The sequence below is a fragment of the Vulpes lagopus genome, chromosome 2 (genome assembly GCF_018345385.1).
Source record: "Vulpes lagopus strain Blue_001 chromosome 2, ASM1834538v1, whole genome shotgun sequence".
In the NCBI taxonomy this organism is placed as follows: domain Eukaryota; kingdom Metazoa; phylum Chordata; class Mammalia; order Carnivora; family Canidae; genus Vulpes; species Vulpes lagopus.
The window spans coordinates 54,005,719-54,018,715 of NC_054825.1; the positions used below are offsets into that span (position 1 = coordinate 54,005,719).

Here is a 12,997-nt window from a genome sequence, read left to right on the forward strand (position 1 = left end):
CCAATTCCGCTGACCCGGGTTAACAGCGGTCATCAGTGCTACTGTTTCCACGCGCGCGGGACCCGGCGCCCCTCCGCGGGCCGAGCGCAGGCGGCTTCCCGGCCGGGCCACACGGGGCAGGAGCCGCCGGCCCGCGCCCGCCCGGCCTCCGCCTCCCGGGAGCCGCCGAGGACGCGGCCGAGGCCGAGCGCACCACCGAGACGAGCGCCTAGAGCGGCCGCGCCCGCCCGCCCGCGCCGCCGCTCCGCCCGGCCGCCTCTATCCCGGAAGTTGATGCGGCTCGCCCGCTCGCGTGCGGCTGGCTGGGGGTGTCGCCGTCGGGATCGGGACTGGCTGCGATTGCGAAAGGGTCGACATGCCTGTGAGTTGTTGACTTGCTGGCTTCCCGTTTGTTTCGGGCTTGTCTGTCGTGGGGGCCCGGGGCGCCGGCTAGCCCGACCCCGTCGGCGGGCCCGCGGTCGGCCCCTCCGCGCGTGGCGGACTTGTCGGGACTTGCCCGGGCCCTGTGGGCGTGGGGCGGGGACGGGGACGCGGACGCGGACGGCGACGGCTCTGGGCCGCCCTGCCTGGGCTCGGGTCCGGGGTCCGCGGCCGGGAGGGCGCAGCTCCTGGGGTCCCCGGGTGGGCGGACCCCCGCCGTCCCGGGTTTGGGAGGGCTCCGGCGAGACTGTCGTCTTCGGGTCCTGTCGCCCTTCTTGGGCTGCCTGGCTCGAGCCCCCTCTCGGGGAGCGATTTCCGCCGGTCTCCTTTCTAAAAACTGTCTTGCAGTTGCCCGGGCGTGTTTACTCCCTCGGGGGCCGTGACGCCGCGGCCGCTCCCGGGTCCTGTCGGGTCGGACGCTGAACGCCCCGGGCCCGGCGCCAGGGCTCAGCCGGGCCTCGCCGCCCTCGGCCCGCGGCCCCCGCCCTCCGCCCCGCCTCCGCGGCTTGTGCGCTGAGCGGCTGCGGGGCCGGGCACGGCCTTCCTCAGCCCCACGGAGATCGCGCTCAGTTGAGTGAAGAAGAGCGGGATCCCCGGTACCCTGACCGCGGGCTTCGGGATCGCCCAGAGTTCCTTTACCCGCCGGGCCTCGGGCAACACAGGCAGTATAAAAAGTATTGATTAAAGTTACTTCGCAACCTGATAACATCTGACGTGTTGCCTCTGCTGAGTGGGATTTGTTCTTCCTTGTTTGGCGTGTATATGTCACATATGGTTAAATGTGGATTCCTTCTAGCAATAATAATAATAATAATGCTTTGTTGTTCAGCTGGCTAGAGATTTGCTACATCCGTCCTTGGAAGAGGAAAAGAAAAAGCATAAAAAGAAACGGCTAGTTCAAAGCCCAAATTCCTATTTTATGGATGTAAAATGTCCAGGTAAAAATGTCTAATCTTAATTCCTTTCCCAAGGAAAATTTCTTTCTTTTCTTTTCCTTTTTTCTTTTCTTTTCTTTCTTTTTTAAGATTTTATTTATTTATTTATGAGAGAGACAAAGAGAGAGGCAGAGACAGAGAAGCAGGCTCCATGCAGGGAGCCCGATGTCGGACTTGATCCCGGGTCTCCAGGATCACACCCTGGGCCAAAGGCAGGCGCCAAACCGCTGAGCCACCCGGGCGTCCCAAGGAAAATTTCTTTTTCTTTTTCTTTTTTTTTTTTTTTTTTTTTTTAGATTTTATTCATTTGTTAGAGACAGAGAGAGGCAGAGACGCGGGCAGAGGGACTCATCCCAGTCTCCAGGATCACGCCCTGGGCTGAAGGCGGTGCTAAACCGCTGAGCCACCGGGGCTGCCCCCAAGGAAAATTTCTAAAGGATCGCTTGTGTGGTGTGTAGATTTAGATAACAGTAGGACCTTTTGTTGAGTAGAAGTAGAATCACAGAATTGGAAACGTCAAAAGGGACATTTTCCTAATAAACTATTCAAACCATTGGAGAAACACTCGGGGGAGGGGTGGTGAAGATGAGACTCCAAAGGGGATACCCCATTTGACTTACTCTTGAAGTGGTCAGGTGGTTCAGATGATGAGTTTTCTTTCTCATGATGCAGTGAGAAGCATGTCGATTCTTGAGTGTTCAGCAGTGCTGCTGGGTGTTTGGTGGCCGTTAGCCCTAAGTAGCTGCTGAGCGCTTGAAATGTGGCCAAAGTGGAAAATACTCTTTATGTGGAAAATATACACTGGGATTTTAAGATACAGCGCACAGACATTAAAAACCATACCAATTACCTGTTGAAATGGTAATAATATTTTGGAAATGCTAAGTTCAAGAAAATACATTATTAATTCCACCTGTTGGCTTTTGTAAACTTTTTTATTGTGACTCCTAGAAAAGTTTAAGTTAAATGTGTGACTTACTGTTGCACAGCACCTAAGTTCTTAATCTTTTACAAGGTCTTTACTAGAAGTATGGTGAAAAATATTCTTTATTTTCTTCCACTTTTCACTTTTAATGGTGCCTTTTTTCTAGGTTGCTACAAGATCACCACGGTTTTCAGCCATGCCCAGACGGTGGTTCTTTGTGTAGGCTGTTCAACCGTGTTGTGCCAGCCGACGGGAGGAAAGGCCAGACTCACAGAGGGTATGTCTTTTGGCCTTTTCTCACCCAGTCATGAGGTTTTATGGTTATAAATGTCTACCTTTACTAAAAACTAGTTTAAAAGAAATCTTAAATTCATTATTACCAAAAATATTTTTTTATCCTCATTGTATGCTCTTTCAGTAACGAGTACCCTGCTCAAATAGAGGAGCTTATACTTTTGGCTTTGCAAGGAACTCATTTAAGTGATTATTGTTTTTCTTAGTGTGGAACACCTAATTCTTTTCTAGTCAGTCATATAGTTTGCTTAACTTGGAATATTAAACTTAGGTCAGGATGGAGCAAAAGAATATATACAATAGGACAATGGATTTTTAAAACCATGGAATTTAAAAAATTATCTTCTAAATGTTTTGTTTCACATGTATTTGACACATTTGACTGAAGATAGTTTTTATCATTACTAGCTAAGCAACAGATAACCAAGGTATAAATTAAAATGCCAGATGTTTGATTTCTCTGAGCACCTACTTAATGGTTACATAAAAATCTCATTTTATTATAATTATTTTTTTTTTAAGATTTTAAGTAATTTCTACACCCAACATGAGCTCAGACTTAAAACCCTCGAGATCGAGAATTGCAGGCTCTGAACCAGCTAGGTCACCCTAAAAATCCCATTTCAATTCCTCTTTTTTGTCCAGTAAGAAAAAAATAGTTTACATATATTATTTTCCATAGTAGTACTTACAGATTTATAATTCCATAATGGTATTTGAAATTTGGTTGTGATATTTTGGGGAGTTGTGAATTCCATATTCTCCCCAGAAGAGTTATAAGTAGATTGGTAATGAATCCAAGATCTATTTTTTTTTTTTTTTTCCCAAGATCTATTTTGTGTGACCTGGTGAGATCTAAGTATGAAGTTGGCATATAATATTTAAGTACAGTATTGCTCTCAAAAGTATACTTGTAAGATTTTTTAAACCTTTATATCATGTCATGATCTTGGAGTTTTGTGCCAATGGATGATTAATAGGGTATTAGAGTTTTCCTGGCAGACTTGAAGAGAATTCTAATCAAAATTAGTTTCTTAGGAAAGTAATTCAGAATAATTCCTAAAAATTAAGATTGCATTTTCTGACCGCTTGCATTAAAGTTGTAACTATTGAAATTAGGTCATAGTCTTATATAGACCAATATAGCATTTGGGAAACAAGAATAACAGTCATAGTCACATCAGAATAAATTCAAATATACAAGATTTATTATAGTCAATTTCTGGCATAAAAGAGTAAATAACCTATATTATGAATATTAATCTAATATTCCTAAAACTTAGTTTTTTTACTTAAAAAGTACTTTTTGTCATTAAAACTATAGCAGAGGTAGAGTACATGTGTGTTTAACATGTTTCTGTGGTTCCTTTGCAGGCTGTTCATTTAGAAGAAAGCAACACTAATGATCTGCACAACCTCTCGAATTTGTGTTACATCGCAGAAAGCCTTATCAGTTCAGTAATTCCAGTTAATCTACCAAGATAATGTAATTATGTTTAATTTTGTAAGGTTTACAACAGTGATCTCCTATTTTGGTGTCAGTTTTTCAATAAAGTTTTGATTATGGGCAAATTCCCCTTTTCCTTTTTTTTTTTTTTAAGTGTGTGTGAATATGCTATATGTGTATATATGCTGTGTGTGAATTTGGTATAAACATTTTTAAAAAGTGTATTCTGATTCGTCTCATTTCAAAAGTAGAACCTGTAAATATTTGATTATCAGTCCTTTTCCAATTTGCTATGAGTGGGCTAAATAATTAAAACATGGAAAGAAATCCATTATGTGTTAATTCTAAATGCAGTCTTGCCATTGTAACTATGGAAACACATGTGTAGAAGTACATATTTAATGCAATAACAATCAGTATAATTACACAGTAATTACAATTAATGCCTTGGATTTATGTGGCTCTAATGTACTGCATAATTTAGCAGAGTAACTGCAGCTGGGGTCTGAGTTATAGGAAGCACCTTTTGAGATAGGAATTTTTAGAGGAGGCATCAGGAGTAGCATGATTTACCCCCGATGTCCTGATGAGAATGATAGATGACATGGAATTCTCTGGTCCAGACATGAGCACTCCTGAATACAGACATGTGTTGAGTGGCTCTGGTGTCTCATTTTTGTAATTTATGAAGTGACCCTGGGGAGCTAGGAGGTGGAATGTATCTCCTTCTAGGCATATTGGACTAGGAAGGTAACTGCTTGTATTTAACTTGTTACCTTTAAAGCAGACACTTAAGTATTTCCTATCAAGGTGTTTCTATATTCACCCCCAATTTCGGAAGCTGATCCTATGAGAGGAACGTTGCACAAGAACTGAAGAACTGGAAAGTTTGGAGTGTAATATACAGAGAAATAACCCAAAGTTTCCCAAACTTTCTTGGTTTATGGTGGCTGGAGTCTTTTTTCAGAGTCCCTTTGCTAGAAGAAATACCTAACAGTTAACATTTATTTATTTATTTATTTATTTATTTATTTATTTATTTATTTATTTATTATTTTTTTACAGTTAACATTTATTAAGTAGTTAGGTTCTAATACATGTAAATGAAAAAAGGGACACCGGGGTGGCTCGGCTCGGTCAATTAAGCGTCCAACTTGATTTCAGTTCAGGGCATAATCTTAGGTGGTGAAATCAAGCCCCATGTTGGAGGTTGGAGACATTGGGTACAGAGCCTGCTTAAGATTCTCTCACCCGCCCCTTCTGCTCCTCCCCAACCCCATCCTTCTCTCTCTCAAAAAAAAAAAAAATTTTTTTTTATTGCATTCTTAGATGACCACAGAGTTACTAATGGAATGGGTGTCACTTTTGGGCACTGCAGTTTCTCAACATTGGGATCAGATTGGACACTGCCATCCTCATTTCTTCCACATTCATTTTTGCATAGTACTTGCTTTTTATCACAGCAATGGCCCAAAACCCAACTTCACAAAGATATGACATCATCAAGAGGAATGTGCCATATAATGTAACTGAACTAACTGGAACTAGAAGTAGGCATGGCATCCAAAAGAGAACCAAGTATCATGTTTTTCCTATAGTGCCCCAACTCCCCTCAGCTTGCCCTCCCCAAGGAGAGCCAGTGGGGATTGACAGGCTGTTGATATTGATGGAAGGGAGCAAAACCTATAATAATTACCTTAGAGGGCAGATCCCTGAAAATTTCCTTGGAAATAGTACCGAAAGAGGATTTACCTGGAACAACATATCTGAAATTTAAGTTATGGAGATACCTGGCCCTGGGAGGTGAATGGTGTGTTGAGGTTTACTTCATTATTAATCTAAATGGTGTTACTGGGCTTGAAAAATAATAGTACACTAGGACTTTTACAAACTTTAAAATCTGCCATATCTTTGCTATTTACTGAATGTTTTTCTTAAATACTATTATTTATATTGGCTTCATTTTTTTAATGTAAACATTTCTTATCTGTTTTCGCTTTTTGGCTACTATGAATAATGCTACTATGAACACGTGTGTACAAGTTTTTGTATAGACATTTTAAATTCTCTTGGGTAATATACCTAGGAGTAGAATTGCTAGGTTATGGTAATTCTGTCTCTAGCTTTTTGAGGAAATGCCTATTTTCTGAAAAGGCTGCACCATCTTATATTCCGAATAGTAATATGCAAGGGTTATAATTTCTCCACATCTTCACCAACATATGTTTTTATCAGGCTTTTTGATCATAGCCATTTTAGTATGTATGAAAAGCTATCTCACTTTGGTTTTGATTTGCATTTCCCTGATCATTAATTATGTTGACCATCTTTTATGTGCTTACCGGCTATTCATATCTTCTTTGGAGAAGTGTCTATTCAGATCCTTTGACCGTTTTAAATTGGGTTGGGGTTTATTGTTGAGTTGTAAGAATTCTTACATATTCTAGACATAACAAACGATTTTCTTCCATTCTGAGGGTTGTCTTCATCTTTGTCCTTAGAAAAACATCTTTAATTTTAATGAAGTCTAATTTATCTATTTTTTTGTAGTTGTTTCTTGTGCTTTTGGTGTCATATTTAAGAAGTCATTATGTAATTCAAGGCTATGGAGATTCATGCCTATTTTCTTCTAAGAACTTACAGTTTTAGTTCTTACATTTAGGTTTGATCCATCTTGAATTAAATTAATTTTTGCATATGGTGTGAGGCAGGGGTTCAACTTTATCCTCTAATTCTTTTTAATGGTTGCATACCATCCTATTATACTGTTGAGCACTTTTTCTATCTTTTTCCACTATAGTCAACTGCCATAAATATATTTAAATATGTCCGTAATTGCTTTTATTGCTGTGGGTTAGATTTCCAGGATTAAGATTGCTGGTTGGAAAGATAAGATGTATTTTTTAATTTTAATGGGTAATACCAATTGCTTTCCACCAGCAATATAAGAACACATTCTCCTCCTTCTACATCTCTTCCATTAGAAATATGGCTAAAAATAATTGGAATATAGTTTCCTCTTGCTGCTGTAACAGATTAGCATGAATTTAGTGGCTTAAAACAGCATAAACTTAAAGGATCATCTATCTCTCCAAAAACAAAACAAAAAATACAAAAACCAAAGAAACAAGGAAAACATAAATTTACTGTCTTATAGTTTTGGAGGTCAGAAGTCCAAAATGGCTAAAATCAAGGTCTCAGTGGGGCCATGTTCCTTCTGGGCACTTTAAGGAGAGATCTATTTCCTTGTCTTTTCCAGCTTCTAGAGGCTGCCTGTATTTCTTGGTCTGTGACCTCACATCCTCCTACCTCTACTTATGTCATTACATCTCCTGTCTCACTTTCTACCTTTCTTTTAAAAAAAAAAATACTTATTTTAGAGAGAGAGGGAGAGAAAGTGCTTGTGAGCAGAAGGAGGGGCAGAGGGAGAGGGAGAGAAATCCTAAAGCAAACACCCCACTGAACACAGAACCTGATCTGGGGCTCAATCCCAGGACCCTGAGATCATCATCTGAGCTGAAATCAAGAGTTGGATGCTCAACCAGCTGAGCCACCCAGGCATCCCTACCTTCCTCATAAAGATACTGGTGGGGATGCCTGGGTGGCTCAGCAGTTTAGTGCCTGCCTTCTGCCCAGGGTGTGATCCTGAAGACCTGGGATCAAGTCCCACATCGGGCTCCCTGCATGGAGCCTGCTTCTCCCTCTGCCTGTGTCTCTGCCTCTCTCTCTCTTTCTCTCTCAGTGTCTCTCATGAATAAATAAATAAAATATTTTAAAAAATAAAATTAAAAATACTATTGGGACGCCTGGGTGGCTCAGTGGCTGAGCGCCTGCCTTTGGCCGGCATGATCCTGGAGACCTGGGATCCAGTCCCAGGTTAGGCTACCTGCGTGGAGCCTGCTTCTCTCTCTGCCTATGTCTCTGCCTCTCTCTGTGTCTCTCATGAATAAATAAATAAAATCTTAAAAAAAATACTAACAAAGTGCTTAATGTATGTTAGGCATTGTGCTAAGCACTTTGTATATTATCTCATTTTATCTTCAAAACACCCCATTAAGTAGAAATTATTCTTACTTTGCCTGAGGTCACACAACCATTAGCCATTGGAAATCCTTTCAAGCCTTTGTATATCTGGCTCTGAAGCCTATTCTAACCATTATCTTGCCTTCTCATTAAAAAAGGCAAACTTAGTGCCTTAATATGTATATATATTTACATTTATTACATTTACATTTACAAATATATATATATATATTTGGACTTTAGTATAAATATGGCTACACATAAAGAGAAATATACTTTTTACTAATATACAAATTAATATAAAGACAAGACAGATGGCACAGTAGAGTCACGCTTTTACAAACTACCTTCTAAATACAGAGCATGAAATATAAAATGGGAAATGGGAATATGAAAAAAACATTCAAGACATTCATGGACTGGAGAACACTAACACAAAACACTGAGCAGGGCTGAAGCTAATGTCTGGTGGATTCTGAGTCCAAAAGGCAGTGTGACAGCTTAAATTTCTGTTCCTGTAGAATAATCAAACCTAAAACTCCTTCCATAAGAAAAAAAAATTTAGGGATCCATGGGTGGCTCAGGGGTTTAGCGCCTGCCTTCGGCCCAGGGCACAATCCTGGAGTCCTGGGATTGAGTCCCACGTTGGGCTCCCTGCATGGAGCCTGCTTCTCCCTCTGCCTGTATCTCTGCCTCTCTCTCTCTCTGGGTCTCTCATGAATAAATAAAATCTTTGGGGAAAAAAGAAAGAAAACAATTTAAAGGTAGGCTTTTAACTAAATCTGACAGGACTATTCTCCCTATTTTTTTCCTTTTTAAAAAAAATTTTTAAAATTTATTTATGAGAGACACACACAGAGAGAGAGAGAGACAGAGACACAGGCAGAGGGAGAAGCAGGTTCCCTGCGTGGGATTCGATTCCAGGACCCCAGGATCATGACCTGAGCCGAAGACAGACACTCAACCACTGAGCCACCTAGGCATCCCTGTCCTGGATTTTTTAGGTGAGCCCAATGTAATCACAAGTGTTTTGTTTTTTAAGATTTTATTTATTTATGAGACACACACAGGCTGCCCCCCAATAGTATTTTTTTTAATAAAAAAGGATTCTATTAAAAATAAAGTACTTTCAGGTTCTATTTTTCTCTCTCAAATTATTTACCCATCTCATTACCACGTTAGAGCATAATTAACTAATTTTTTTTAAAAGATTTAACTTTTAAGTAATCCCTACAATCCAGCATGGGGCTCAAACAACCCTGAGTTGCATGCTCTACCAACTGAGTCAGCCAGGCACCTGTGAGCATAGTTATATTAACTACTGCTGCAAAGCAAGCCACCCCAAAATTTAATGATGTAAATTAATGGTGATTTATTTTTTCTCATGATTCTTTGGGTTGGTCTCACCTGGGCTCACTCATGCAGCTGCATTCAGCTAGTGGCTCTACTGGACTGGAAGGTCCAAATGGCTTTAGTTGCATGTCTGGCAGCAGGTGCTGATTGTTGGTTCTCCTTTGTGTGGCCTCCTATGCTCCAGTAAACTAATCTGGCTTCTTCACATTCTATAGGTTAAAGCAAGTCACAAGGCCAACCTAGATTCAAGAAAGTGGAGAAATGGGGATCCCTGGGTGGCTCAGCGGTTCAGTGCCTGTCTTTGGCCCAGGGTGTGATTCTGAGGTCCCAGGATCGATCCCTGCATTGGGCTCCCTGTACGGAGCCTGCTTCTCCCTCTGCCTGTGTCTCTGCTTCTCTCTCTCTGTGTCTCATGAATAAATAAATAAAATCTTAAAAAAAAAAAAAAAAGTAGAGGAATAGACTCCACCCTTGGCTGGGAAGAAAGGTGAAATCACATTATAAGGGAGCATGCACAATGGAATGAGAGGAGTTTATGGCCATTAGAAAATGACCATGCTTTGGGAGAACTTTGGGGTTATTCATTCCCTAATCCATGAACATGTCCACAATAAATTCTTAAAGAAATGCTTTATTCATTTCACCTATTTCGGATAAGTGCAGAGTGTAAGTAGGAAATGTACATTAGCGAAAACCCCAAAGGCTACTGAGCATATGAAAATATGTCTAACTTCACCTATAATAGGTAAATGCAAGTATAAACAATCAGATACTGTTTCCCATTCACTGCATAGCCCCAAATTAAAGTTACTGTTGGCAAACAACAGAATTAAGTTCAACCGTAAAAAATTGACCCTACTCAAACATTTTTGACTTACAAAAACAATTTCATACAGTTCAACCAAGAAAAGGACATTCCTTACAGCATTCCCTATTTAAAAAAAAAAAAAATCCAGCAATAAGAAAACAGTATGTGAGATAGTTATACAATGTAGTATTTTAGAGCAGTTAAAATACACTGACCAGATCACAAAACAATGTTACATTTAAAAATGGAGTGTAGAAAAGTAGAAAACGTGTATACTATGATGCTATTTGTATAAATGTAAATAATACAAATTAATACTATTATTAGATATGGATACATATATGGCTATGAGTTAAGCAAGGAATTGGAAGGATTTTTTTTTTTTAAGATTTTATTTATTCATGAGGGACAGAGAGAGAGAGAGAGAGAGAGGCTCCATGCAGGGAGCCCGGTGTGGGACTCAATCCCGGAATCCCGGGATTACGCCCAGGACTGAAGGCAGACGCTCAACCGCTGAGCCACCCAGGGATCCCAGTATTGGGAGGATTTACACCAGCTCCTGATAGCTGTTGCCCAAAGGGCAAACGGGCTGGAACTTTGGGTGGCTGTTAAAGGGGTCTTCAGCTTTATCTCATGTTTTATACGTTATTTTTTTAATGAAGAAAATGTAACTAAATGTTAACATTTTAGGGTGTTGGGACTATATTGAATATCTGCCAGGTGAATCTTTTGCTTCCTGGTATTTTCAATTTCATAAAATAAAAGAGCAGTTTATTACGGGAAGATAAAGCAAATCATTTGTAGCAAATGATTGCCTTGACAACTGTAAACTGCAGGGGGAAAAAAAAAACCAACCAACCCAAACACAAGAAACTCGCACCGTGTTTTTCTCCAATATTAAGGATTAGCCACACCAAGAGACACCACTTTGGGAGATGTGAAAATCTATCAACACAGTTTCTAACAATATCAAGTGAGAAAGGAAGTTATCATGGCAAAAATATCTGAAACAGGAATTCTTAACCTAGGGTCTCCAAACCCCTGACATTTGCGTATCACCTCGTTTTCTCATAAAGTTCTCAGCTCTTCTCAGAGCTTCAAGAATCCTAAAAAAAAAGATTGAAAACAACAGAAGCAAGTGCTTTGTTCATCATACACATTCACTAAATTCACAAGGCTCTTCATGCTTTGTGGATCCTTTGGCACCTCTAGTTCGGTCACAGTGCCCTTCTCCCTGCCACTCACATCATCCTTTCCTCCCGATTTAAATGCCCCCTTTCTGGAGCCTCCAAGCCATCCACTCTATGGTCTGCTCAAAAGTCCAAAGCCCACCTTAGTATCACATCATCAAATTAGAAACAGATGTCTTTCTTATCAGAAACATTTTTTAGATGATCATAACTTTATTTGCTTTTAGTCAGGATATATTTTAAAATTCAAATGTTAATCTAATAAAAGAAGGAATGGCCTTTTTAGGTCTATCAAAAACACAGATGGAAAACTATAACAAATATGAATGTGAAACAGAGAGATCAGAAGCCAGAAAGAAATAAGGAGATGAAACAGATCTGTTTAAGGGAGCTGCTTTCTCTATACTTCATTCAACTCAGAATTATTTATCTATTTACCATAACAGATCAAAGTTGAAAGGGAAGAAATAGGCCGAGGGCACAGAAGTATAGAAAACCCCTCCTTTAGCAGAGTGTAGGAAAACTTTTATTTCTTTTTGAATTTTCCTGAATTCACTGTAATCTCCACTATACTCAACTATGATTGTTACAACAATATTTCCTAAGAGGTCAACACTTTAATGAGCCATCTGTAGAGCTAGTCTCCCACACTGAATCAGGGTAGGTCTGCGTGACCAACTAGAATTTGGTGTAGGTGATGGTATATGACTTTGAAGGCTAGATTATAGAAGACATTGTGACATTTACCTTGTTCTTTCTGTAATTACTCAATTTGGGGGAAGTTATAGTCAAGCAGACCTACGGAGAGGTCCATGTGGTGAGAAACTGAGATCTGTTGCCTTAGGCCAGCAAGTAATAGAGGCCTCTTTGCCTATAACCTATGGGTGAACCATGTTAAAATAAGATCCTCTAGCCCTAGGCAAGGCTTCAGATAACTGAAGCTCTTGCTGACATCTTGTCTGCAATCATAGGAGAGACCTTGAGCTACAACATTCAGCGAAGCTGCTTCCAGACTAATGAAACACAGAAATTGTGAGATGGGATAATTTGTTACACAAGAGATTACTAATGCACAGTATACTAAATGAAAGAAGCCAGACACAAAAGTCCACGTTATAAGATTTTATTGATATGAAACGTCCATAATAGGGAAACAGACAGAAAGTAGGTTGGTAGTTTCCAGGGTCTCAAAGGAGAAAAGAACAGGGAGCAAATGCCATGGGTATAAGATTTTTTTGGTGAAGATGTTCTGGAATTGGATGGATGTACACCTTGTGAATATACTAAAAAACCATTGAATTATACACTTTAAGGTGTATGAGTTGTGAATTATATCTGAAATCTGTATTTTTTGACATTATAGATTTGTTACTTTGGAGTAGTGTGAGAATGTAACAAAAAACTAAAACATGGGAGTGGACTTGGAACAGAGCAGTGATTGGAAGTTGGAATGAAGTCTTTTGAAGATAGCATTGGTGGAAGCCCCAGGAGCCACAAAGAAACTGTTTAGAAGTATCATGGCCTTTGGGAAGGCTGCAGGTGTAGACTTCAAGGACAGTAAGGAAAATCTTACTGGAGATTGAAGGAAAGGAATTCTAATTT

The 12,997-nt window shown here is 40.3% G+C and overlaps 1 protein-coding gene across 1 annotated transcript; it reads left to right on the plus strand.

Annotated features, from left to right (window-relative positions):
* Positions 1 to 206: 206 nt before the first annotated feature.
* Positions 207 to 4,146, plus strand: RPS27L (ribosomal protein S27 like). The gene is made up of 4 exons (XM_041746724.1): positions 207 to 361; positions 1,250 to 1,358; positions 2,447 to 2,557; positions 3,949 to 4,146. Exons 1-4 carry the CDS (start codon positions 356 to 358, stop codon positions 3,975 to 3,977), a joined length of 255 nt encoding a protein of 84 aa, XP_041602658.1. The 5' UTR covers positions 207 to 355; the 3' UTR covers positions 3,978 to 4,146.
* Positions 4,147 to 12,997: the final 8,851 nt, after the last annotated feature.